This window comes from Halichoeres trimaculatus, unplaced genomic scaffold (genome assembly GCF_033239565.1).
Source record: "Halichoeres trimaculatus isolate MK-OKI-2021-1 unplaced genomic scaffold, fHalTri1.1 fHalTri1_scaffold_4, whole genome shotgun sequence".
Lineage (NCBI taxonomy): Eukaryota > Metazoa > Chordata > Actinopteri > Labriformes > Labridae > Halichoeres > Halichoeres trimaculatus.
In genome coordinates this window covers 8,592,020-8,617,958 of record NW_027437182.1, presented here as the reverse complement: position 1 = coordinate 8,617,958, position 25,939 = coordinate 8,592,020, and the positions used below count along the sequence as shown (strand labels likewise).

Below are 25,939 nucleotides of genomic sequence, written 5' to 3'. Positions count from 1 at the left end.
GCTGGCACACGCACGTTTCTACAGCTGTTGACAGCTGCCTCTAATGCGTACGTTGCGATGTTGTACGTTGCAATGTTTCCTGGATTTGAATGTTGCCAAGTTTCAGTAGGAAATCCAAGTAAGTCTTTGTACATGAGGCCCCAGGGAGCTGCGTTATGGGTGGGCCCAATGGTTCCAGACCCACCAACTTTTCAACAGGCCTACCCAAAACTTAAAAAATAAAAAATAAAAAAATAAAAAAAAATTGTAACTTCAGTTTCTCTTTGTTATTATTAGATGTCCTGTCTTTATGAAATTAGCCCAGTTTGGAAATCTTTTGAGCATTTTGAACAAAAAACAAACAAACAAACAAACAAACAACAACAACAAAAAACAATGCAACAGAGCTGTGAAACATTCAGCCTCACATTATATGGGCAGGACTAGAGACTGATTTTGGGAAAGACTTTGTCTTTTGTTTAAATGTAGTTATTGTCACTGTTCTTAAAGCCTTTAATAAATGTAATGCCATAGCTGTGCAGCCCACTGGTTCGTTAGAGCACTACTCTTTGCTCAGTACCATGGATAGTGATCACAGGCAGACCCATCTGATGCGCAAAAATGATATAAAAATCTGGCCATAGTAGTATATGAGTCATTTATTCATACCTGTCATTTTTTTCAATTTGAATAGTGATCTACTAACTTTTGTAATTTAAGGCCCAGACAAAATTTGTTTGGCCCCCCTGAAACTGAAATCCTGGCTCCGCCCCTGATAGACACTCTGTTAGCATCACTCATGGATGTCAGAAACGAAAGCCCAAGCATGTATTTACTACTGAAAAGTATGTCTAGTTAACCTCTTCACATTGAGCTGTTTCTCATTTTGACTTTTGATACATATTCTGCCACAAATCTCTATCTCCCCTCTATTCACACTTTGTGCTGAATTTACACCCCTTGCAAAGAAATGCGCTACAGATTTGTAAATCAGGTGAAGCTGAATGAAATGCTAACAATGAGATATGAAAGAAATGAACTCTCAGGCGTTAGGGTTGAAGTGTCATGCAAATGTGTGCCTGATGTTTGTTGCAGAGAGGAGAAGAGACTTAAGTGGAGGGCAAGGTGACTCCAAAGGCATTTCAACACGTATGTGATAATGTTTGATCACTGCGGTGTCAGAGCCGCAACAGCAGAGGATTTTTATAAGCCCTACATTTGTTTTTTCCCTGCTTACATTTTTATTCTAACATCAAAATGATGTAAGGGGGAAAATAAAACATCACATTTGTGCACACACATTTGACAATATGCTTTCTGAAAACCCCTTTCATGGTTATTTAGTAGGCAGACTGGATTATTGGCCCTGTGCTGTCATGCTGAAAAGGTTCCTCTCTGCCAATGCTCACAAGATTTCTGGCACTTTCCTCGACAGAATCATGATGTATTTCATGCAGACATGTTGCTATCAGCAGGCTCTACATCATATTGTGCTGCCTTCCAGAGCCCTCGGGGAGTCACCTGATCAGGTGGTCAGCTGAAATATGGTGATTAGGACCGGAAAAAAATGATGATTTGTCATGACAGCAACACAGTCTGAGGTATCGGCATGCGGCCGAATTAGCGGAGATTGTGTCATGAATCATATCCTTCGTCATTTTAGGAGGATGTTGTCTGGGCTTCTGGAAATAGATGGACAGGGCTCTTGACATCTATGGATCGGTGCAAGGATGCTTTATGGCTTTGGTGTACGGTTGCTGCATTAGAGCTTTTTAATATTTCTTTCTCTGGCAAAAAGGCAGCGATCCGTCGGAGCTGAGCTGCACGAGCGGCAAGATTAATAGTCTTATCATGTGGCCAAGTGATTAGTGAGCTCTTAGTACTTATTACTCTGCATTATCACAGAATCCCCTGAGAGGGTTCTGTCAGCTGCAAGGTTGTGTTTGAGGCTCTCTAGATTACCACAATACGACACTGATTAATAGTGATGATATTAAAAGGAAAAACTATCCTAAAAAGCAAATAACTTGTAAATCTTCGCATATTGAAATTCTCTTGGATTCAGTCCCATTTCAGTCCAGAAAGGGGTCTGACAGAGACAGAATGGATACAGCTGTGTGGCTAAGCTTATGTTTCTCTGTTCTGGCAAATCGTTGCCCCCTTTAGTGCTTCTGTTGATAGGAATGAAATGTGGTGATGTTTTTGGGTGCACACACCTGGAGTTGGCTCATGCACAATTCAGTAGTGCTTTTTTTTTTTTTTTTTTTTTTTTCAAAGAAACTGGGCCCACTGCCATATCCTCCCAGAAGAACAAAGTCACGCCAAGTCCCCCCAAAATTCAAAAATCCTTGCATAATGTGTATTTTAACCTCACAGCTACCTCTGCTGGCATACATAGGACTTTGATTTTTAAATCAAGCCCTGACTATTTTGCAGCAACAAGAAACGGAATTGATGTTGTGTTGCTGAAACCGTTTCCAAAGCATGTCTTTAAAAGGGAAAAGAAAAAAGAAACAACTTTTTTCTCTCACCCCCACAGGTTGAAATCATGGCTTATGAATCCCTGTCACTGGGGGGACAGAAGCAAGTAAACAAACAAGAAAGAAAAAAAAGTTAGAAGTTTGTCAAGGTGTTTTTTTCTTCTTAGATTTTTTTTAAAAAATGTTTGATGTAAGAAATAAGTAAACAAGATTGAAAATCTGTCTGGGCACTCAGGACCAATATACTTCTATTTCCGATGCTGCAGGGACATCAAATATGAGTGTTAACAGAACGTTGAGGTTTGATTTCCAGCCCAGTTTGGAAAAGAGTTTGACAATAAAAAAAAGAACTTAAAAAAAAAACAAAAAACGAGCCTTTAGATTTCTCTTCAGTCATTACATCTCAGCTCCGCTCAATCAGCAACATCTCTGCAACATCTTAAAATTTTCTGTCCCTGACAAATCTGACTGGATTTTTGATGCATCTCTGAAGATAGCAGATAAATAACCAGAAATCATATGAGAAAAATAAACACAGAGTATTAATATCATAAAGAGTGTTTTGTGGGATTGATCAAAAGGGGTAAGAGCCGTATGACAACAGCAACAGGAGGAGTTGTTACATCTGTCTTTTGGCTAAGATTAGCAGAGATTTGGAAAACCTTGCCTGTTTACATCATTGGATTTTTAAAATTCACCATATGAACAGAGCTGTTTTAGCTGTAGCTGTTCTTTACCAGGCTCAGGATAGAAAGCATCAAGACAAGCTGATGTAAATAGGACGGTTTGTCATCTTTCAGAGATAGTAATGGGAGACAATACTTAAAATATATATTTTTTTTTTCAGTGTTGCAGATTGTTTGTTAAGACTCTGCTTTGCGCTTGTCAATGGTGATGTCATCTTAATAAACTGGGCATGCTCGGAATGACAAAATAAACTCTTTCACAAAACATAGGAATCAAATTATTATAATTTTTCCTATTATATAAGGAATGTTTATGTGATTCATCAAATGATAAATACTTTATTTTTCTTGTTTATCAAACTGAAATAATCATTTGTTTATTATCAAGATATTACATATGTTATGCTCCAAGTAATGTGGATCATGTGAAGGCATCTGACATTTGTGATTAATGAAAACCGTTTGAAAATGGATTCACATTTCTCGAGGTCATAAATATTTTCCCTCGGGATAAACCTTCTGGCTTCATAGACTTACAACACACACATTAGGAGGAACGATTCGCTCACTCGAAGACGGTAGTCCCGTTGACACATTTCTCCCATGGGCAGCAGCAACAAATGCAGCAGCAACCTATGCAGCATCAATATGCTTGAATCTCTGATCTATGAAAGTCAAATGATGCCAGGACTTGTTTTGGATTAGTGGTGTTAGATTTTGCAAACAGAGAGCAATGATACATATGTTGACTGATATGTCTGATTATGAAAAGTAATTAAACACCTGACTGTCTTGGGTTATTAAACAATCTGAAAGCAGTGAATTCAGTTTTTTTTTTTCTATTTATTTATTTAATTATTTAATTTTATTTTTATTTACTCTTATGATGTATTTATCTATATTTTTAATTATTTGCATTATGGTAAAATGTCATATTACCACAGATCAATTGCATAACAATAATATTCCCCTATTGTGCAATACAAGAAGAATGTGGTTGCCATGGGAGACTCCATCTGCATTAACAAACATTAAGCTAACTGAAGCCTTTTCTTTTTTTTTTTTTTCTTTTTTTTTTTTTTCTCTATTGTCATTGGTTAAACCTTCCGTGGTCACTTTTCAAGCCCACAAGGTATTTGATTTGTTTAAGCCTTCAAGTTCAATAAAGTTAGCTCAAAGTATAATATTAACATATTTAATTTATGGACAATTGAAAGCTTGAAAACAAAGTTGCTAAACAAAGTTAATAGCAGTAGACAGTGTCAGTGCTTTGAGAAAGTATCACTGTGGATCATTTCTGAATGACTTAAAAGAAAACGACTGTAATAATAAAATGCAATCAGTTTACTCTGGAAGCAGGCAGCACCCAACCACCCTTAGAGTTAACTTGATCAAAAGCAGACGGCTCATGTTCAATCATGTTGGATATAAGAGCCACTTCAAGCTGAAAGAACAACAGCAGATTTCCTTTAACCCGCAGGGAGCCTGCAGGTGCTCTGAAGAGGGCTGAGGTTAGTGTTTTAGATCAGACTCCCTCAGCTCTACTTTTCAACATCCCGCTGCTACACTCCAGCTGATGTTCTTTGTCTTCTCTTGTCTCCTGAAAGTCCCTCTGAGAGTTTGGCAACTTCAAGTTGCTCCTTGTTGTAAGTCGGCTGTTGAAGGAAGTCTAATAAATAGAAGTTTTTCCCCCTTAAGACATATTTCCTCAGCTATTAAACATATCCAAAAAACATTGGTCTCTACTTGTCCCTTTTTTTTAAGTCATAAGAGACAGTATTCCCTGCGTCACCCCCTATTAATGGCTCAGTTTTACTTCAGTTCTCACTTTTATTCAATTTGTTAACGCCCCAGGCAACTGTGGAGGGCAATTTCTCTCTCTTTAGTAGAGCTCCCTCTCTTGAGTTGGATTCAATAAAGATGAAAAATGAGTAAAAATAGGTGTAATTTCACTATAAATGAAGGAAAACCTTATTATAGTTTCCTTTTCTATCCCCATTTGAGATATTTAACCACATTATAACAGCTCTAGTGGACGCTGAGCAGTCTTAGCTTGTTGGTTGAGCTGTCTGCTTCTGTGGTCTAGACTGAAATATCTCAACAATTACCCGGTAGGTAGCCATAAAAGTTTGGAGAAATATTCAGTGTGTCTAGAGGATACTGGGTTAGGTGATCTCCTGACTTTTCTCCCACCATAACTGCAAGTTTCTGTTTTATTTTTGTGAACGTATTTTGAACATACTGGAAGAAAATGTATGTTAGACCTTAATGTTCCCCTCGAAAGCTTTTTTGAAACCCCTTTACTTTCATCAGATCGGCAACACCAGGATGAAAACATTCTTCAGTGTAGTCCTGAAGTCTGCAACCACTCAGAGAGAAAAGGGTCACGCATCTTGCAGTCCTTTCACAGTTAGAAAAATACACATTTTTCCTGAATATGAGCAGTGCAAAATTTGAAGATTCTACTTTGTCCAAAGGGGGTGACAAAACAAACACAGACTTTATTTATTTATCTATTTATTTTACTTTTTTGTTGATTGATTTTCCAACTTTCAAAGGAAATGGGTTTACAACAGCAATTCCTTTATGGGGGATCCCGTTTTGTGACACAGTTGCACAAATGATTGTGTTTCAGTAAGTTTCGAATCATAAAGCTTTTTTTTTTTGCCAAATAATAAAAAAAAAACCTTGTCACAATTTTACTACTTAAAAAGGGTTGAAAAAGGAAGCAGCTTAATCTTTGTGTCCTTTACACAGTGTTTCTGATGAGAAGATTTCACAGCATTAAGTGTCAGCGGCTGCTGCTCCAATCTAACAATAGTATTTTGCAGTCCTCTAAGTGGAAAAAGTAAAGTGCTAGTTCTCTCTTTAATTGCTTGTTGGGGTGTGCACCATATGCTTCATGTCATGGATTCATTAGTGTAACGTTCTATGTCTGGGGTTCATGAATTATACTGGAAGATTCTGGTGATGAGCCATCATGACAGACATATGAAATCAAACCTCACCTGTCCCTCAGTTGCGTCTTGATAAAAAATAAAAAGTTGTCAGTTTTCTGCAGTGTTACGTAAATGTTGGCAAACTCTGTGTTATCTCAAGGAAAAAAAAGTTCCCCATTCGAGGGCGATGTGGGAACAATATGTCAGTGTTTTTCATGGCAGAATTAGAATCTGGATTTAATTAGGATTGTTTTTCACTATGCTTTCTTGAGTTTCTGCAGAATGTACAGAGCTTTAGTTTTACACAAGTAACCTACGCACAGTCAAACTGTAGTTTTGTGAGCCGTTTCTGAACATACTTTGGTTTGGTTTGAGCATTGTACAGAAAATGTTAATGTATACATAATTTACAACACGATTCAATTTAGTGCCACGATTAGTACAGGGTAGGATGAAAGCTGGGGGCTGTATGAAAACAGACCTTGGGCCATGATTGGCCATTGGGAATGACTTTGGACATGGCTACCGTGGAGATTTTTCAGTTCATGTTAGTTTCTAGGTTCCCTCCAGCAACAACATACAAGTGAGGGTTGTGTGGCAACTGGGAAAGTTGTCAGTTTGACACTGTTGATGTATGTTGTTATGAGTGGCCAAGATAATCTGCTATAAGGAGAGGACAGGTTTGAGTACTGGCAGCTCTTAAGAAGTTTCTGATATGTCGGAAAAGTCGTGATTACTAGTGCATTCCTAGAATACTGTGGATTAGATTTTAAAGTGGTACATTCCAGAGCCAAATTAAAACACTGCTATTTCAGACAAACAAACATTTTTTGTACTGTCAACTTTTGGCAGAGAGGTTGCTTGCCTGTTGTAGAAAAGGGGCAGAGGTAGTTAAAAGTGATTGTATTACTGCCTTGTCTGGCCTCCCTCATTGGTAGTCTGAATCTCTCTTAAATCTTAATAAAAGCTCCATTACAGAAGAGATGGATCACCAGGAGCTGTGCTCTAAGTTACAGCCTCTAAGCTACCTCAGCAATGATGAAGTAATAATTCCACATCAAGCTGTCCCTCCACTCTGTTTGTCTCCTCTTGCTGATTGAATTTGAAAGGAATCATTGAGGGTGTGTTCTTCGCTGGATGTCAGAGTGAGTGTGTTTTGGAGAATCACTGGAGAGCAAGCCCATTGCTTCCAGTGCAAACACAATGTGGGCCTTCCGCCTCAGCCACCTGTCTGCAGGAAACACTGCCAAGGGAAGGCTGCCACATTCACCAGGGTGACGGCAGGACTGTTGACATGCATTTGGCTGTGTTCAGAACATATTGCATTTGGATAATGCATGTGATTATTTTTGTGGGATAAGACTGCACTGCAAAAAGTATTAAACTGAAATATCTTCTATGCCAATGAAAGTTATTGAAGTGACTAATCATGAGCTTGCACGCCAGCAAAAATCTGAATACTACTAAATAACAGAGAAAGAGCTTCAAATCAACACATATGTTCTGTGTCACACATCAGGAAGGTGTAAGTAATGCAAAGAGCTTTTTAATACTGTAGCTGTTTAAGGTACAGCTCATTGTTAGTGTATTATGTGTGTAAGATATAATCCACTGTGGGAATTGTTAGGATCAATCTATGGGTTGGACCTCCTCCAAAGGGTCACCGCATAAATCTGTAGGTTGTGAGATGATTAATGAGGTGGGAAGAAGAAGAGTTCTGCTACTCCAGTTTATATTCATATACCGTGCTTAACTTTTTGTGAAACATTGGGTACACTGACCTTTTGCATCGTAACAACTACTTTTTTTTGTATTTATGTGAGAAGAATAATTTTAAAAACCCTTGAATCTGATCATAGACAAATGATATCAGCCAGATGCTGTCTTTATAAGCCAAAAAGGTCAGTATTGATCATAGATTTCATTTTTCCGTTTTCATCAAGGAGTAGTTGTCTGATTGGAAAAATCTAATGAATGAAATGAAAAACACTTCATGATCTTGACTTTTAGATTCATTTTTCCAAATAAGTGCTGCACTGCAACAACAGTGTGGTCTGAAGCCACAACTTAAAGGTATGGCTTTTCAAAGGAGAACACTGTCATTCATAAGGAAATTTGCAAGAATGCATGTACACAATGCCTGAGAAGTGTCACTGCGGTTTAAAGTTACCCTGGACAATTTAGATTAGTTATGTACAATGATTCCAAGTTAATGCAACATTATTTGCACTTATCAGGAGTTCCACTTTTGTTGCTTCCTCTTCGTCATATAGGTCCTATATGTATTCAAAATTTAATTTAATTTCATCAGCAGCTCTGTGGTAATTCATCCACTCAAAAAAAATGCTCCTTTGTGATCTGGTTGTACACTATTAGTATACAAGCTGCACTTATTTTCGATTATTTTTGACTCGTCAACTGAGCCAACTTAGGATTATTTTAAGTGGAAGTTGCCTTCAGGCAAAAAAAAATAAAAGTGCATTAATTTAGATCTTAATCATCATCCCAATTAATGATGTAGCTGACAGCTCCAAAATGCTTTACTTTTACTTCTGGTAGAGTGACATTTGGTGATCTCACTTAAACAGACTGCTTTATTTATTCATTTATTTTTACTTTATTTTAATTTGTAATTTTTATTTATTTATTTATTTATTTTTTTATTTATTATTTATTTTATTTTATTTTATTTATTTATTTTTTAAAACAACAAGCCAAAAGCAACAGAGTTTGGCAAACACCAGCACTAATTTAGCCTCAAACTATGCTGGGAATTTGGCTGTGGGCTCTTTTTTTCTTATCTTTTTTATTTTTTTATTTTTTATAAGCCCCTGATTATATCACTATTTAAAATATAAGAGTACTTTGCTAGTTTTTTGGGGTTTTTTTGGAGCTTAAACTTGAGACTGATACCTTTTGACCCAATGCGGGTTTCATGTGTTATGATATTGCTGCTGTAAGGTATTGGGAAACCTCCGCTATCTGGTCAAGTGAGATTATTATTTGTGTAGATCTGTTAAAATGATCTAAAGTAATAAAATATCAGTGTAAGGGGATAACTGATGACACTAAGGTATCTATTTTCTGTCTGTGATTAAGCATACTGGGCTTAAAGTAATGTGTGTATAGTTTAGTTATGCAGATGCACAAAGATACATGAAACAAATCTAAAAAAATAATACATAAATAACCATTTTATGTCTTAAAGTGTTGTGCTTTAGTAGATCTTTCCTGTTACTTTTTACAAGGTGCACACTATTTGAGAGCAGCCCAAAAGAAGTCACCTCTTTACATTCTGAGAAAATACAAACAACTCTGAAAACTTTGCCCTGATAGCATCCACAGAGTTGAACTGATGTGCTGAACTGATGTACCTTTTGCAAACAGCAGCAATGAAATTGATAATAATAATGACTTAGCTGCTTGTTGGGAGGATTGCGGCTCCTAAAATCAGCTCCTTGGTGAAACCCATTTCATTTCCTCCTCTCCCCGCAGGACGAACTATTTGGCCTGTAGGGGTTTAAGATAAGGCCGGGCTAGCTTATCACAGTCAACGATAACTGAGGAAACGAACGACAGTGGGGATTTGCGAATACTCTTTCTGTACCTGCTCTGCCTCCCTCCCTCCCTCCCTGTGTATTCCTCTTTTTCACAGAACGTGCTGCAGCTTTGAACTAGTGCTTTCACGCTGCAAAGTGGAACTCAAGAGACATGGTGTCCCATTTGAAGAGGTCATTTATTTGTATGGCATGAAATGAGGTGAAGATTAATAGCTACACTAGATGTATCAGAGCAAGAGATTAGTCAAAGCCTTTGTCTGAATACTACAGTGTCAGCAAAAAGGTCAGCGGGTACAACATATCCATTTAACATCATTATGTTTATTTTACACACACTGCCAACAGTTTCTGCTCAACACTACATGGAAAAAGTGTCTTGTTTTGTAGTTGTGTATCTTAAATTGAAATCGATGCGTGCTCAGAATCTTTGCCACCAGCTCGCTCCAACTTTCTGTGCATCAGTTTGAATTTGAGATGGATTCACGCTCTGTATCATTCAAACATCTGGGTGTTCTAGCTTTCCTCATTACTCCTGCTTTAATGTGATATATACCCTTTCAAAAGGCCACACTCCCTCCATCCATCATCAGCCGCCAAGGTTGCCCAACCCTGTTCTGATTACAGCAGTCAAACTTTTATTACAGAGGGAGAAAAGTGCAACATTTGACAGGGAAGACATGCAGCTGACATGCTTTGCTGAACGTTGTTTCCTTTCACACATGAAAAACTGCCACAGATATAAATTCTTCACCCATTTCTGCATGGCATCGTTTTGGGTTCCAGCCGTCACATGGAAAGGATTCATTTCATTGCTTTCCAAAAAGCATCAAAATGAAGCTTTTCAAATAACCTTTAAAACACAGCGCTCTGTAAAAAGGGAGAAGGCTCTCTGAGGAAATATTTTTTCTGTGCCTTTCTTCTCATATAAGCGTGATTATGTGAGTAAATTGGGGGCAGTGCCAGGCGGATTGCACAAAAATTGGCAGCACACTCCTGTAGCCTTCCCTGAGAAATTTCAAAGTAATCACGACCGATCTATTATAATTACAGCTGCGATATCTGTCTGTGACTTCATAACTGTCTTTTTAAACATTCATTACCATGCAGATTGTGATGGAAGGAAAGAGCTCTCAGAAATAAACACAATCTCTCCGCTGGCCCAACTATCAGGCTTCTTTAAAACATCAAAGATAGACGCTTTTTCAAACAGCGTCTTCGTTTTCAAGTGTATTTAATTAGTCCCATTTAAAGATGCTGAAATAGGATACATCTCTGTAGGTGGTTTTTATCTCCGTTTCATATATCTTTCTACATAATGATCTTAAATTATTATCAGCCCACATGAAAATGTTTGAAAGTGAGTGAGTCATGGGTTACTTCATTCGCTCTTGCAGCAAGTGTGGATGAGCCCTGCTGCTCTTTTAATGAGATTTATTCTGATGTTGTCTGAAAACAAGTTAAATCAATGAGCATTGGCTTGTGCTGAACACCTAACAGTAAGAAAAGATGAGTATCAGACATAGTTGGCATCTTGGATGTGAGTAATAGTTGCATCTGTTTGACCACGGTTGAATAAAGAAAGGAAGCAGAGCTGGCATTATTACAGAATCGCTTTTACCGGCGTCTCTTCTCAATTTCTTGGAGGTCGTGTCCTTCCCCTTCTTTGTCTGTCAGCTTCACTGAATTCTGAAAAGAAGAAGTGTATCAAAGTGAGAATGTATTATGGAAAACTAACTGTATTTGACAGCCACGCATGAATATTGCAGCTTTGTATTTATTTGTTTTCAGGCCTCTTCTTTCTATATTATGGCTTTAACACAACGCGTTTCCCCCCCAACTAATTATTTCTTTAATGATCACTTTTTACTTTAAGTCACCTAATGCATTTTTCATACACATATATGCTTAATGAACAACACTCATTTTGTTTTTATCAGGACTGAAACACTTCATCTAAGCCATCTATTGTAGACTGATACATTTAGCAACATACGTGTTAATGCTGTTACATCCGAGTTTGATTAAAAAAAAGATTCTATAGAAAAAGAATAGGAAATAAATGACTTATACTGAAATTAATTTTGGATGCATAGGCTTTTTAAATGGACTGTGTTGTTAAAGCACTTTGTCCTGGCCTCTGACCACTCAGAGCACTTTTACATTACATGTCTCACTCCCATTCACACCACGTTCACACGCTGATGGCAGCAGCTATGGAAAGCGTCCATAATTAATCCCAGCAGCACTGCAGCTTGGTAGCAGGTGTCTTGCCCAGGGAGGGACCAGAGAGCAAACCGTGACCTTCTGATTGAGAGACATGAAGGATGCACCCAAAGAATTTTTTGAGGCCCAGGAAAAACAGCTTGAATTTGCTTACATTTGAAGGCTGCAGCCCTTGAAATGGGACACAGCGATACATTATAGAGGAGTTCACTGTGGCATCAAAAACCACAGTGAAATCCTGCTAGAAGGCTGGTGGGCATGTTGATTTAATGTTTTAACTAGTAAGCAGTATGCTGGGTAGTATGAATCTTGCAAGTGTTTATTTAGTGTGATGCAGGCCTGTCCAAAGTAAGACCTGGAGGCCAATTGTAGCCCGAAGTCCATCACATTAGAGGACACAAATACAATGGTGCAGAAAAGGAAAAAAAAAGAAAAAAAAAGAAAAAAAAAAAAAGGGGGGGGGGGGGGGGGGGGGGGGGGGGAATCAATATTTTTTAGAATGCACAATGAGAAGGGGATAAAAATGCTGTTTTCTAATCAAAATAGTCTGAATATGAAAAACAAACCTGAAAAAATCCAGATCCCAAGCCTGACATTTGATAAATAGATAAATAAATAATCAATTACATAAATACATTAATAAATAAATAAAATCCGGACATATTTTTTCCATATCGCCTCCTAATGGGGAGCATTTTCCCTGAGAAGAAGAAGAGTTTGCTGATGTTTAAGCCTCATGTAACACTGCAGAAAACTGACCATTTATCATGTGGTATCCAGAGAGAATTGAGGGATAGGTGAGGTTTGAATTCATAAATCTTTAATAATGGATCAAGGATGTTTGACCACGCTTGGTGACTGATTTTTATTTATTTATTTTTGTCCCTTGAAATATAATTAAAAGTAGAAATATGTAACAAATTGGACATTCATGTTACTTCATGGTTAACAAATATTTCAGTGAGAGCTGCAGGTCCATGGTCATTTTTTACAAAAATCAGATGAGGCCCATTTCGAAAGAAGTCTAGACACCCCTGATGTAATGTGTAACAAAAGTAATTAAAAACCTTGGTCTGCCCAACAAAACAAACTTTGATACTTTGATCACTCTCCTCAGTGCTTCAGCAGACATGTCAATTTAAAAGGTTTAAATCTACATTCTAATTTGGAACTTTCATGCACAACAGGTTCTCTTTAGCTTTTTTATAGGTACAGACCAAATTCTGTAAAAGTCCTGGGCACCAATCCACATAAAATCAAAAGGAACCATGTTTAGGTACCTAAATGAATCCTTGTGACCGTAAGGGAGTGGAAGAGTAGGCAAATTTCCATGCTGCATGTGAACACAGCATTGCAAGGTTATATATTGAAGAATAATGTGTTCAATTAAAAAAAAGAGAGAGATTTTTCTATTGAACAAAATAATATTTATTACCACATGAACACAAAAAAGTACCGAAAATTGGTACTGTCGAGTACGGATACCGATTGCCAGGTACCAGGCATTGGTACCGTGTCGTTTTTTAATGGGAAAGGTACGCATTCCTAGTCAGACCTGTGTCCCTACGGCCCAGAAATCATAACAGTCACACTCATTCCAAGAAAAAAAAACAGAATAAGCAGAATGAAAATGGTTTTAGCTGGGCTTATAGATGCTGAATGCTCTGTTTAGTTTCCTTAAGTCAGACAAAGAAAACCAGGTTTGAAACAAAATCTTGGATCATAGGGCTGTGGGAACATGGGCATGCTCCCATTTGTACTATCACATCAGCTTTGATAGACGGAGAACCTTCATTTGTTCCAGAGTTGTCGACATAGCTTTACCCTAAACCTGTCAGGCACATCTTCCATCATCCATATAGGCTATAAATGAGAGAGCTCTTTGATATTTCACCACATGTAGAAACACCATCACATGTCTCATCAGATTGTGATCTCAACATGATGTTAACATGTTTGATAGCCCTAAATTTAAATCAGAAGTACAGATTTGTTATTCCTGAACTAAATGCTTTCATCTCAAAGCATACTTTCTGTGGAGCGAGCTTTTCTGACCGAGCATTTCAGATCTTGTGCTGCCTGGCTCTTACAGAGTTTGGCCGTTGGTTCTTTTATCCAATTTGTTATGACAGCAGGTTAGCAGCGGTCAGAATGTAACTCCTAGCCTGGCCTGCTCGGGGCGAAAGAAAAACTCTAATCCAAATTAGTTGATTTTTTTTTTTCTTTTGGAGGAGCTGAACTGAAAACTTGTCAGAGTCTAGGCCTGTGAGCGGGCTTGTCCTGGTAACTGAGAGTGTGTGTGCATGCATGCTTGCAAGGCTTGACACGGTGGGTTTTCTGTTAGCAGGAAGTGTTTCAGGATATGAGAGGGCAGAGATATTCCAGGTTTTTCATGTTGTAATTAAGTTTTTCCGACCTTAGCCTATTGTGATTATATCAAGGTATGTAACCATTGCTTTTTCTGAGAAAGCCACCACGCTTGTGATGTAACTGTATCAGGATAGCAGTGAGTCAGTTCAACATTTCAAACTGACTACATTACAGTAATTTTTTATGTCAAACATCCAAGCTCAGTTAGGTAGATAACCAATTATTTGCAGTATAAGTAAAACAATATTGTCTTTGTGCTTGCTAGCAAAGTTTTGGAAAACCATAAGTAAAATAAGCATCTTTGACAGCTACACTTGTTGGCATTGTCTTTGTGAACATGTTGCAATCACATCAGCTGTACCCCAAAAGCACAGCTGAAACCTGAAACTTCCTGGTAGTCTCATTTAAAGTTTGACAAGCCTAAAGTGAGACGTTAATTGCTTCTCATTTGTGTCACAAATCTGCTAATTTAGATGTTGATTTGTTCTTATCTTGAGGAACTTGATGATGTATCTTTTATCAACATATTGGGAGATATTTTTACTCCTATCTTTACGCTTGTAGATAGTTAGAATAAGACATTTATTTGGTGTTTTCTAGTTCACTGGAATGATAATTCGTGTTGAAGTATTTCTCAACAGCAATACCAAAAATAAATTTGCTTAGATTTGAGTTTTTTTTGGGTGAAGCCCTCACACCAAATAAGGCATCTTAACTTTTTGGGATTTCAGGTCCAACACTTGGATTTCCAAAACTTTCAGATTTACTTTGGACTGGTCTCATTAACTCTCAGTACTTCTACCAGCAAAAGTAAAGCATTATTATTCATGTGTATCCAATTAGTGTGGCCTGTCTGCAACAACATTAGACTCACAAAGCATCAGCTGACCGAGCAGAGAGACAGACAGAGTTAGCTCGTGGTTTTAATTGATTAATCCAGTTAGGGAGGACTTTAAACCAGGAGAAGTCGTGTGAAAGGAAAAAAAAAACAACATTGAGTTATTGTTTTAACCTTAATTAGATGACATATTATTCTTTTTTTCTCTTAGGATCAGTACACCAAGTCAAATTACTTGTATGTGCAAATGTACATGGCAATAAAATTTAGTTCTGATCCCGAATTTGGCTTTACTTCATCTAACCTGTTTCACATTCACCTCATAACCTTACAATAGCTGTTTGAAGACCACCAGAGGAATCTCTGACCTGAGACACAAGAGATTCAACATTTCTCAAACTCACATCATGGTTGGTTTCCTGTACTAGTTTCTGCTGCGATTGATGCAACATATGCTCAAGCTGAAAGAAAATGTGGTGAGAGGTTTTAGTCTCTGTGATAAATCTTCTGGAACAACAACAAATGAGAAAAGAAATCATTGAGATGCAACAGCAGAGAAGATGCACTGTTTGTGTGATTTTAAAAGAGTTATCCAGTGTACCACTCTCAGATGACTTATTTGACTTTGTAAAGCTATTCAGATGACGGATTCTGCACTCACATCTCTCCTCAAAACAAAGTATTCCCCGAATATGTGCACCTCTTCCCAAATGTCAGACAAACAGCCCATGAAAGTCTAATTTTAATTCACACCATGCAGCGACTGTGAAGCTGAGTGTGGAGCTGCAGGTCACGCAGAACGCTCAAGCTTTTGTGAAGGACACTTCATGTGGCAATCTTCCACTAAACACCTTGAACTTTTACTTGCAGGATAACTTTCTATATGAGTCAGAGTGCTGCTGAATGCTATATCAGTTTTAAGAGCTGTGCCTTGGGCAAATTTAGCTCAAAGAGCTCTAGAAAGAAAGCTTGCAGGGTGCCAGGTTGGTCTTTGTTGATTGAACAGTCGTATCCTCTGGTTCTTAAAGTTCTCCTCTGGTCCAGCTTGCAGAGCAAGTTTGACATTTCTATTTTTTCTCTTCCTTATAATAAATATTTTTATTTTCACATGAAAGCAAGGAGTCACAGTGGATTTGAAGCTGTAAGAGGGAGATAGGCATGAAGGAAGCCCTTCCTCTACAGTATTCAAAGCTCAATGAAAATTCTGCTCCCTTCCTGCAGCTTGAACCAGCTCGGTGCAATCACTGTAAAGCTGTCAGATGTAATCTAATATGAACATGTCCAAATGTGTTACGATCATGAAGCATTAAGGATTTCTATAAACGCGACAATAATGGTCGAGGTCGTACATATTAGAGATAAAAACAGAGGGAGGGGGAGAGTGTTTTTTTTCACACTGCTTTTACCGTTTTCTCTTTCATGCAGTATTTCATTGGAATTTCAAGGGGCTCAGTGTGAACAACAGGGCTTCAGCTTGTTCCACCGTGTGCTTTATTCATGCTGATGTATATCTCCGTCATGATGGGACTATTAGGGAAAACATCCAGCTCTGTTGTATGAGCACGTATCTATCCCATGTGTCGACTGTGGTTTAAATGATAGGTTTCTCCTGGGGTGTGCTTTTTTTGTTTGCTTTCCTTTTTCAGCTACCTCTTTTTCTGTAAAAGGGCCACTTTTCTTCATCAATTCACTTACAAATTAGAGCAGACTGTGTAGGAATGGCACACATGATTCCTGACAAAGACATAGAGAGATAGAAGAAATTAAATACTTCCCTGTATCTCTTTTTCTATTTTTCTCACCAATTTGTTCATTCACTTAAGCTCTTCAAGGCTAGCCAAGCTGTTGCTGTAGCTATAAGAGCCAGTCCAGGTGAATTTGGAGGCAAATCTTTCACTCTCTATATATATTTAATGAATTTTGTATTGCTTTATTATTGACATTCAAATCACAAAGCCGTTTATTCCAAATCATTCACAGCTTTATAGACCCCTTTAAAACCTATCTTTAAAAAAAAAATAACATGAATTTTGACAACAGAAGCAAGGCAAGACAAGGTAAGGCAAGGTGATTTGTAGAGCACAATTCATACACAAGGCAATTCAAAGTGCTTTACAGCTAAATAGAATAAAATCACAATAGGCAAAATAAAGTCAACGCATAAAATCATACCATAAAACAGTAAAAATGACTAATTGAATTAGAAGAGGAGAGCGCAGATAAAATACTTTCAGTTGTATTATAATAAGCTAAACAGAACTTTTTCGAGCCAGGATTTGAACATTGTCAGAGTCGAGGCCTGTCTCACATCTTCCTCATATGGTTTAGCATGTCAGGGATGTTCTTTGGTGCTGAACCATGAAGAGACTTGTAAACAAGCAGAGCTGTTTTAAAGTCTATTCTCTGAGCCACAGGAAGCCAGTGCAGAGACCTGAGCACTGGACTAATATGGTCGTATTTCCTGGTTCTGGTCAAGACTCAAGCAGCAGCATTCTGAATGTACTGCAGCTGTCTTACAGCTCGTTTTGAGAGTCCAGTGAGCAGGCCATTACTGTACTCAATCCTGCTAGAGACAAATGGATCAGTCTTTTGAAGTCAGGTTTAGACACTATTCTTTTAATCCTGGCAATGTTTTGCAGATAGTAAAAAGCCGCTGATGTCATTGATTTGATGTGGTTGTTGAAGTTCAGGTCTGAGTCCAATATAATCCCTGGATTTCTAACCTGGTTGCTCACATTTAGAGAGAGAGTCCCAAGGTGACTGATTAAGAAGTAGGGTCTAGCTCCGTTCATTCAGACAAGTTATTGTTCTGTAAACTCTAAATAAAAGCAGCATAAACATGCCTGGTTGGTAAAAACAACACCCCACCATGGACTCAAGTTCTGCTAAATTCTGTCAGCATTACTACATTTTCAGGGCAACTGGTATGTGTTAGGGAGTGACCATGCTTACTGTCCACTTAAGCCATGTGTCTAACCTCAGTTGACCAGGTTTGACTGTAAATAAGTAATAACTGCTGAAATACTAAATCTAGTTTTTACTTTTTGTAGTTTAATGAAAGAAAGTTGGTTTCTGCGCAAGGGTATGACCAAATGCAACATATAGGACTTAATATTGTGAGTAACTATTACAAGGAAGTTTAAATTATGATTAACAGAAACAGATTTTATGCTTACAGTAAAACTACATTATTTTGAAAAAATATTTAAAATAATTAATGTTATGTTTCATTTGGTGTCGCTCTCTGTTGGGACGTAGCTTTCTGGCTCGTTTGTTGTGACTAAGGTCTCATACTTATCAGTCTATGTGCTTGTCTTTGGCTAAGAAAAGTTTTTTTTTGTTGTTTTCTTTTTTTTTTTTTTTTCTTTTAACAAATTTATCTTTTATAGTTCACACTCTATCAAAACCCGTATCAATGTGCAATATGTGTAACTTGTGCATTGAGCCCCGTCTATAGTGGATTTCTCTATTGAAAATGTCAATCCATTGAATATCTGTCTACTTGCTGAAGTCATCCACTCACTTATTTCACACAGAGTGGAGTGTCATTTACTGTCCTTAACATTGAATTATTTTCAGGTGAAAAGTGAGGGTTTTTTGGAGATGATTTCCTGTATATAGCCAGTCAACCCATTGTTCTATGGAAAACTTCTGGTGATAAAATTCACATTTAGGTGTGACAGTTTACAAAAAGTAAAGGGGTTTATTGGCTTAAAGTTATACCAACAAGTCGGTTACAAAGTGACTGCAGCTAGTAAATACAGTGTGAAAGAAGGCCCTCATTCAAAAATGAAAAATATAAAACATATTGTGACAACATTGCAGTTTAGAATCTGTGCACATAGTTATTATTATTATTATCGAATTAATTCAAGTCCAATCTGTATTTTCAACCGAATTTTTAAATGATTTTAAAGCTACTTTTACCCCCAAACAAACTTTATTATCATGTAAAAGGGGACAAAATTAGAAACTCTTAAAAAAAAAAAAAAAAAAAAAAAAAAAAAAAAAAACTTTAAGGACAAGTGAGTCTAGGACTTTATTTCTGCATGCAAAAAAAGATTCAGACTATGCATTAGTGTCTCAGTCACTAGGTTGGGCTTTCAATTTAAGGTCCCTCAGCTCTTAGAATGTTTTTGGGTGAGAAAAGGTACCCTAGTGTGTGTAAGCTTCATGAGATTCTGAATATAAAGAGTTAGTTGATACCAATAGTCTTCTACAATAGAATTTTCTGCTACCAGTGAGTGAATGTTTCAGTCAGCATTATAACACCTTGAACATCAGAAAGCCTCGAAAACCTCAGAGTAAGTTACAAGTTGAATTAACTTAAAGTGCTGAGAAGGGTATAACCGCTGTTTACTGATGTGTGTTTTCTGTTTCCTCTTCTGATTCCTGCAGGGAGTTTGGGAGATGGAAGGTGAACAACTTGGCAGTCGAAAGGAGGGATTTCTTGTCTTCTCCGTTACCTCTGACCCCTGAGTTTATCAGGAACATTCGACTCCTGGGCCGCCGGCCCACCACCCAGATGATCACTGACAACCTGATCAGGAAGTATGGGACTCACTTCCTGCTGTCGGCTACACTGGGAGGTAAAAACATGACAATTTTGATGAACAGATTCAGTAATTGAGCCTAACATCATCAAACTGACTCCACAAAGTGGTTTTGTGTTTGTTCATAAAGCTGTAGATTTCCATTACAAGCTTGCCACACTTACTCAGCAGGTGTCCAATTTTCAAAGAGGAAATTAAAGTAATCTGCGAACCAGAGCATCTTGATTTCAGATGGAAGGAGATAAAGGAATGGATCCATTTCTGCATTTGGTGGATGAAACGGTCGGTTTTGTTATCAGATTATTTTCACTGCAGCATCTTAGATGATAAGAAAGAAAGGTGTGCAAATCTGTGATAGCCTTTTAATGTTTCATGTTTTCATACTATCCCAGCTTTTCAAGCTAAGCTAATACTGCAAAGGCACAACTGAGGAGGCCTGTCATTTCCTGTATTCCTGCATGAAGGTTATTATCATTATCGTGCAGTAGCATAAGGAAAAGTATGCTTTCTGCTCCCTCAAACATGATGCAGGGTTTGGTTGATATACAGTTTGCAGCGGTAAAAGCTTTTAGAATTTGCTCTCCAGACTGTTGCATATGGAAAACAGATGGACATGACACAATAACTCAGCTGCAGTAAGTAACTGAATAAAACATCACAACTAAAAAAAAAAAGGGGGAGCACAGAAACTACCCCTGAGAGATGAGTGAATACATGTAAAAGCTTGTGTACAGTGAACCAGTCACTCCTGGTTACATGTAAACCCCTTTTTTGGGTTTCGACGTGATGAATGGATGGCATTAATGGTTCTCTGAGTGAAGCAAAAACGAAGAAAAGAAAAACTTGTTTAAGATGCCAGAGAGGGCTCAAGCAAAGCAGATTTGCTTTTACAGAGCAACACTTGTCAATTACTCTAGACCTGACTCCTGGTTTAGAAAAGGTCACTGTTGTGAGTGGCTGCATGTAATGCAACCGCACCAGCTGCCTGAGCTGATGCAGCCGCTTGCTCTGGCCTTCAGCCAGCACTTAGTGGTATGAAGAGAGGAGAATGAGGAGTTTGTCTTGGGCTGCTGCCAGAGATATGCCTCTGTGGTTCTGAATGGATTGCCTCTGTGTGCAGAAACATATGGACTTAATGAAATTAATAAATAGATTGTGTTATTAAGAGAGTGCCCTTCAGCTGCGGAGGAAGAAAAGGCAGTGGGCAGAGAAATGGCCCTGAAGCATTAACGCTGCATTATGATGAGAAATATGATGTGCGGTGTCTTGGGGACTCTCAAGCAGAGTGAGCAGCTCCTCAGCTGCTGCACTTATGAAGTGCTGATTGCTGTGATCATTGGCTACTGAGACAGGGTGACGTGGCTCTCCCTAATTGTGGTCAAGTGTCTCCGTGCTTCAGAGGCACCTGTACGGCTGCAACTGTGCTCTTAAGCACCTGGAACTTGCAGTGTGTGTGTTTCTCTTGAAGCAGAGCAGATGTTAGATTTTAGAATTATGGCACAGTTTAAAATGTGTGGTCCCTTTTGGCAGATGAAACTAGTAGACAGGACAATAACATTTATTCAAAGTATCTTTAAATGTAAATATTATCACCTGAATATAAAATCAAGCTGATTTGTTTTGTTGGTAGGTTGAGAGTTTAACATCTACATAGAGAGCAGGTACCATTCTTCTACTGGAGCACAAAATGGACTCAGTAGCCAGTAACATGTTTTTGTATTTACTGAGTGGCCACAAAAGATTCCCTGAGTAAGAGCATAGACTGTAAAAAGAAAAAAAAGGACGTCAACTTGCTTGGCTCGAAGTGAGGTTGCCACAACATTTGCTCTCCCCCTAGTGGCTGGTTTCAATTTAGGTAAAAAAAATCCATCTCCCCAGTCATTCCAGATAATCTGTGGTACAACTTTAAAAAAATTAACACACCTCGTAGAAATGTTTCTCACACCTGATTGTTGTGATGATTTGAATATACTATTTGGCTACCTTGTATTAAGGTCATGTTTTTTTCCTAAAAGTTTCATTTTTATTAGTTATAAGAGGTTAAAAAAGAGGCTTTAGGTCACAGACAGAACATTCATGGTAAGTGTAGACACATGCTCGTCTCTAGTCCATAAAATCACATGTGGTGTGCCCCAGGGTTCTATCTTAGGTCCTGTGCTTTTTAACCTGTATATGCTCCCTCTTGGTGGTGTCATCAGGAGACATGGAATTAACTTCCACAGTTACGCCGATGATACACAGCTTTACATCTCCATGTCTCCTGAGGCCAATAGATGCACTTTTTAACTGCATTTTAGTCATTAAACCATGGATGGCAGAAAACTTTCTTCAGCTTAACCAGGACAAAACTGAGGTTTTAGTTATCGGTCCTGAGGCCCAGAGAGAGAAGCTTTTACCCAAATTACAAGCACTGTCTTTTAATCCTTCATTACAAGTTAGAAACCTGGGTGTAATATTTGACTCTGAGCTGACTTTTCTTCCTCACATTAAGTATATAACAAAAATAGGCTTTTACCATTTGAAGAACATCGCCAGAGACCGCCCCGTTCTCTCTTGTGCTAACACGGAGACGCTAAAGCATGCTTTTATCACCAGTCGTATTGACTACTGTTATGCCCTGCTCTCTGGTCTTCCAAAAAAGAACATTTCAGGTTTACAATTACTTAAAAATTCAGCAGCATGTGTCCTGACTAAGACCAGGGGGCGGGCCCACATTACTCCGGTTTTAAGATCACTGCATTGGCTCCCTGTGTGTTACAGGATTGATTTTAAAGTTCTTTTTTTGGTTTTTAAATGTCTTAATGGTCTTGGGCCTTCTTATTTTTCAAAGCTTCTTATACCTTACGAACCCTTGTGGACCCTGCGCTCCTCTGGCAGAAGGCTCCTAGTCATCCCAAAAGTCAGGACACACACACATGGAGAGGCATCTTTCCAGTTTTACTGCCCTCGACTGTGGAACAGCCTGCCGGAGGACCTCAGGGCCGCAGAGAACGTTCATGTTTTTAATAGCAGGCTCAAGACACACCTTTTTAGCTTAGCCTTTTATTGAAATTTTATTTATTACATTTATTAATATTAGGTTTCCACTCTGTTCTTGTTCTTATTTATGGATTTTACGCACTTTTTAATGTTTTATTTGTACAATTTTAGGTCTGGTTCATAGTTTTTATTGATATCTTAGTTTTTACTCATTTTATACTTTTTTCATTAGGATCTCCAGTGTTTCCTCTGTGGGGGCCCTCTGCGCCAGGAGCTGTGGTTGACTATGGATACGGGGCACTTTATCGTAGATTCCTGGAGGAGTTTTGATGACCATCATCTCTGCTCTGGGTTCTGTGCCGGTGTCCTGTGGTTGTGGTTGACTCTCGGCTCCTGGTGCAGATGGCTCCTCTGATGACACTCTCTTACCTGGTTTGTCTGTACACAGCCTTTGTCCTTGGTCTTAGTTTCTTGCATTATTTTCTAGTGTGTGTATGTGTGTGGGTGTGTGTGTGTGTGTGTGTGTGTGTGTGTGTGTGTGTGTGTGTGTGTGTGTGTGTGTGTGTGTGTGTGTGTGTGTGTGTGTGTGTGTGCGTGCGCTTGAGTATGTGGGGTTGAGTCTGCGTATGTGTCTGTTAGTGGGTGTGTACATGAGTGTGGGTATTTTACGGAAAACAGGGGTGGGATGGTTGGTTTAAGGTATTGTTTTAATTTTCTTCATGTAAAGCACTTTGAGTTGCATTTTACTAAATAAATAAAGTTTGATTGACTGATTGATTGACATTTAATGATGATTGACAGCTGCTGTTCTTGTGCATTTTTTCAAGGACTGTAAAATTTGTTGGGAGGGAGATCCAAGAAGAGATTAGACTCTTGAAAGAAAAAAAAAAAAATTATTATTGTCACTCAGCTCCACTCAGATTCTCTCTGAGTCCCAGACTCTGGCCGCACAACTGCTGCCAATGGCGGGGCCTGTGACAGGGGTATTTTGGCTTCATATCTGAACAATGGTAATGGTGAAGCCATGCTGTCCACTCTGTATACAATCTATGGGAAAAGAAGTTAGTCATGTGCCTATATTTTTTTTATTTATTTATTTATTTTTAAATCAGTGGAAGTTTTTGACACTTGAACATGACAAACGAACGCTCAAACTGATTGTGCATCAGAAGAGCTTTATGTCCCCAAAGGCCACCATCTCTTCACTGACAGAGTGGGAGAATGTTTAATAACTATCACTCAAGCAACAAAAGGTAGTTAAAGGATCTGAAAGATGTTGGCAGGTCTTTGAAATGAGAAGTGATTGTAGGAGCTGAAGTGCAAGAAAGTGACATGCACTTAAGATTAATCAAACCCTCAATACATTGACCCTTGCGGTGAGTGTGACTTAGCATTTGACAGGCTTGAAGTGAGGTCATACACTGAAACTAAGCTTTGAAAGAGAAAATATTATTTTAGTTATTTATAAAGGAACTTAAAGAGGCGAAAAGTTGTGAGATTGCTTTGTTGAATTGCTTAGAACCAGCAGCCATGTGACAGGCTGTAATGGCTGCAAAAGCACCCAATCAGAGGACGTCCAGCTTTCACTTTTCCCAACGACAGGCACAAATTGTTATAAAACCATCTGACAGCATAACAAAAAGAGGGACCGCTACAAAGATGGACCTCTTTGTTAAAGTAAAAGCCTTTTTTTCATGAAACAGTGGTTATTCTGTTTTCTTTGAAGCTTCCAGACTCCACTAGAAAACAAATAAATAAAAAGCATGAATTTTACCTCAGAATCACAGGAGTTGAACACGCAGCCTGCTGCCTCGATGTGCTGTTTTTCTGTCTTATTGTGATGTTTTTTGGTCCTAGAAAAACCTCTGAATTCCAAGGTCACACGGAAATGGGGGACCATGATTCAGCTCTGCAACCTCAGCTGCCAGCCAGCCAATCTACCAAAACAATTCCAAAACATTTTACGCCGATTTGTCATTCGGACTCCCAATGCAGGCTCAAAAACACAGTTTTAACAACACTTGACGATGCACATGGGGTCTTCATGTCAAACAGTATGAACAAATTCCTTTTCTCCCTTATTTATTATTGCTGTCTTTTGTTTCTGTGCAGGAGAAGAGGCCTTAACCATATTTGTGGACAAGAGGAAACTGAGTAAGAAAGCCGAGGTGAGCGATTACTCGGGAAACTCCTCCACTGTGACTCTGGAAGCTCTGCACCAGCTGGCTGCCTCCTATTTCATCGACAGGGAGAGCACCCTGCGCAAGCTGCACCACATCCAGATTGCCTCCACTGCCATCAAGGTAACACCCTCCTGTCTCTGCTTGTGAGCAGAATTAATGTCATAATTCTTCTTCTTACATTATTATTTAAGTGTGAGAAAAGTTTGAAGGAAAAAAAAAAAAGCAAAATACTGGAAAGAAAAATTAGATTTTTCCTTCTCTGATGGTTACTAATTATTTGTCTGACACCAGGGTATAAGATGTGACTCGACACACAACTTCAAACTCATTTGTCAGGCTCTAAATCTTTTCTTGGATTTTAATTCATCTCTCTTTTTTTTTATTCCTGGTTCACACTCCTATTTGAAGACAGATGCATAAGACTTAAACTGAGACAAACACTGTTTCCTTATCTTGAATTTAGAGGGACTGTTTTGGACACCAGGTCTACTCACCACCAAAACATCACCATGCCAAACTGTGACAAAATTTGGATGTAATGAGTAAAAGTTGTCTGATTATTCAGGCCATAATGGAAAGAAATGTCCTCCCACAAGAGAAAAAGGGTTTGTTCCTGTGCAGCAGAGAGTGATTGATGTCTCCTAAGAAACCTGTAATCACAAACCAAAGAGCTTGCACTCCTGTCTGCTGTGTTACAAAGCGTCTGACTGGCTTTGTCTTGTCAACACACGCTTTCTTAGAGCCTCATATTCAGGCTGTTTTCAGATCTGCTGAGGTTGGGAGTTTAGGGAAGATGTTATGAAAACTGTTTCTGAATGAAAGAAGAGCAAAGTCATAAAATGAGATCATCAACATGAGTAAGAATCTATGAATAATGAAGAATGTGATGGTTATCCAGAATGATTTGTTTGGCAAAAGCAATGTTTTTACCATGTAACTTTTATTGTTTACTTATTTTTTGTAACCTGTGGAAGCATACTGCTGCAAAAAAAAGAAAAAAATGAGAAAAAAAAGAAAAAAAAAAAGTATTATCAATACTGCTTTGACAGGGAGAGTGTCAAGTAATTTAGCTGTACCAGAGCTACCTATTAGCTTATCCACATCCATAGACAGGAAACAGCCTCATTCACTAACATTATGTACAAATAG

At 38.3% G+C, this 25,939-nt stretch overlaps 1 protein-coding gene across 1 annotated transcript in view; it reads left to right on the top strand.

The window, feature by feature from the left end:
* The window catches only part of brinp3a.2 (bone morphogenetic protein/retinoic acid inducible neural-specific 3a, tandem duplicate 2), a 75,734-nt gene that overhangs the window by 25,276 nt on the left and 24,519 nt on the right, over nt 1-25,939 (top strand). The window contains exons 3-4 of the mRNA XM_074668415.1: nt 19,474-19,664; nt 24,720-24,910. Of these exons, the coding sequence (XP_074524516.1) occupies nt 19,474-19,664; nt 24,720-24,910 (382 nt within the window). The remainder of the gene's footprint in view (nt 1-19,473; nt 19,665-24,719; nt 24,911-25,939) is intronic.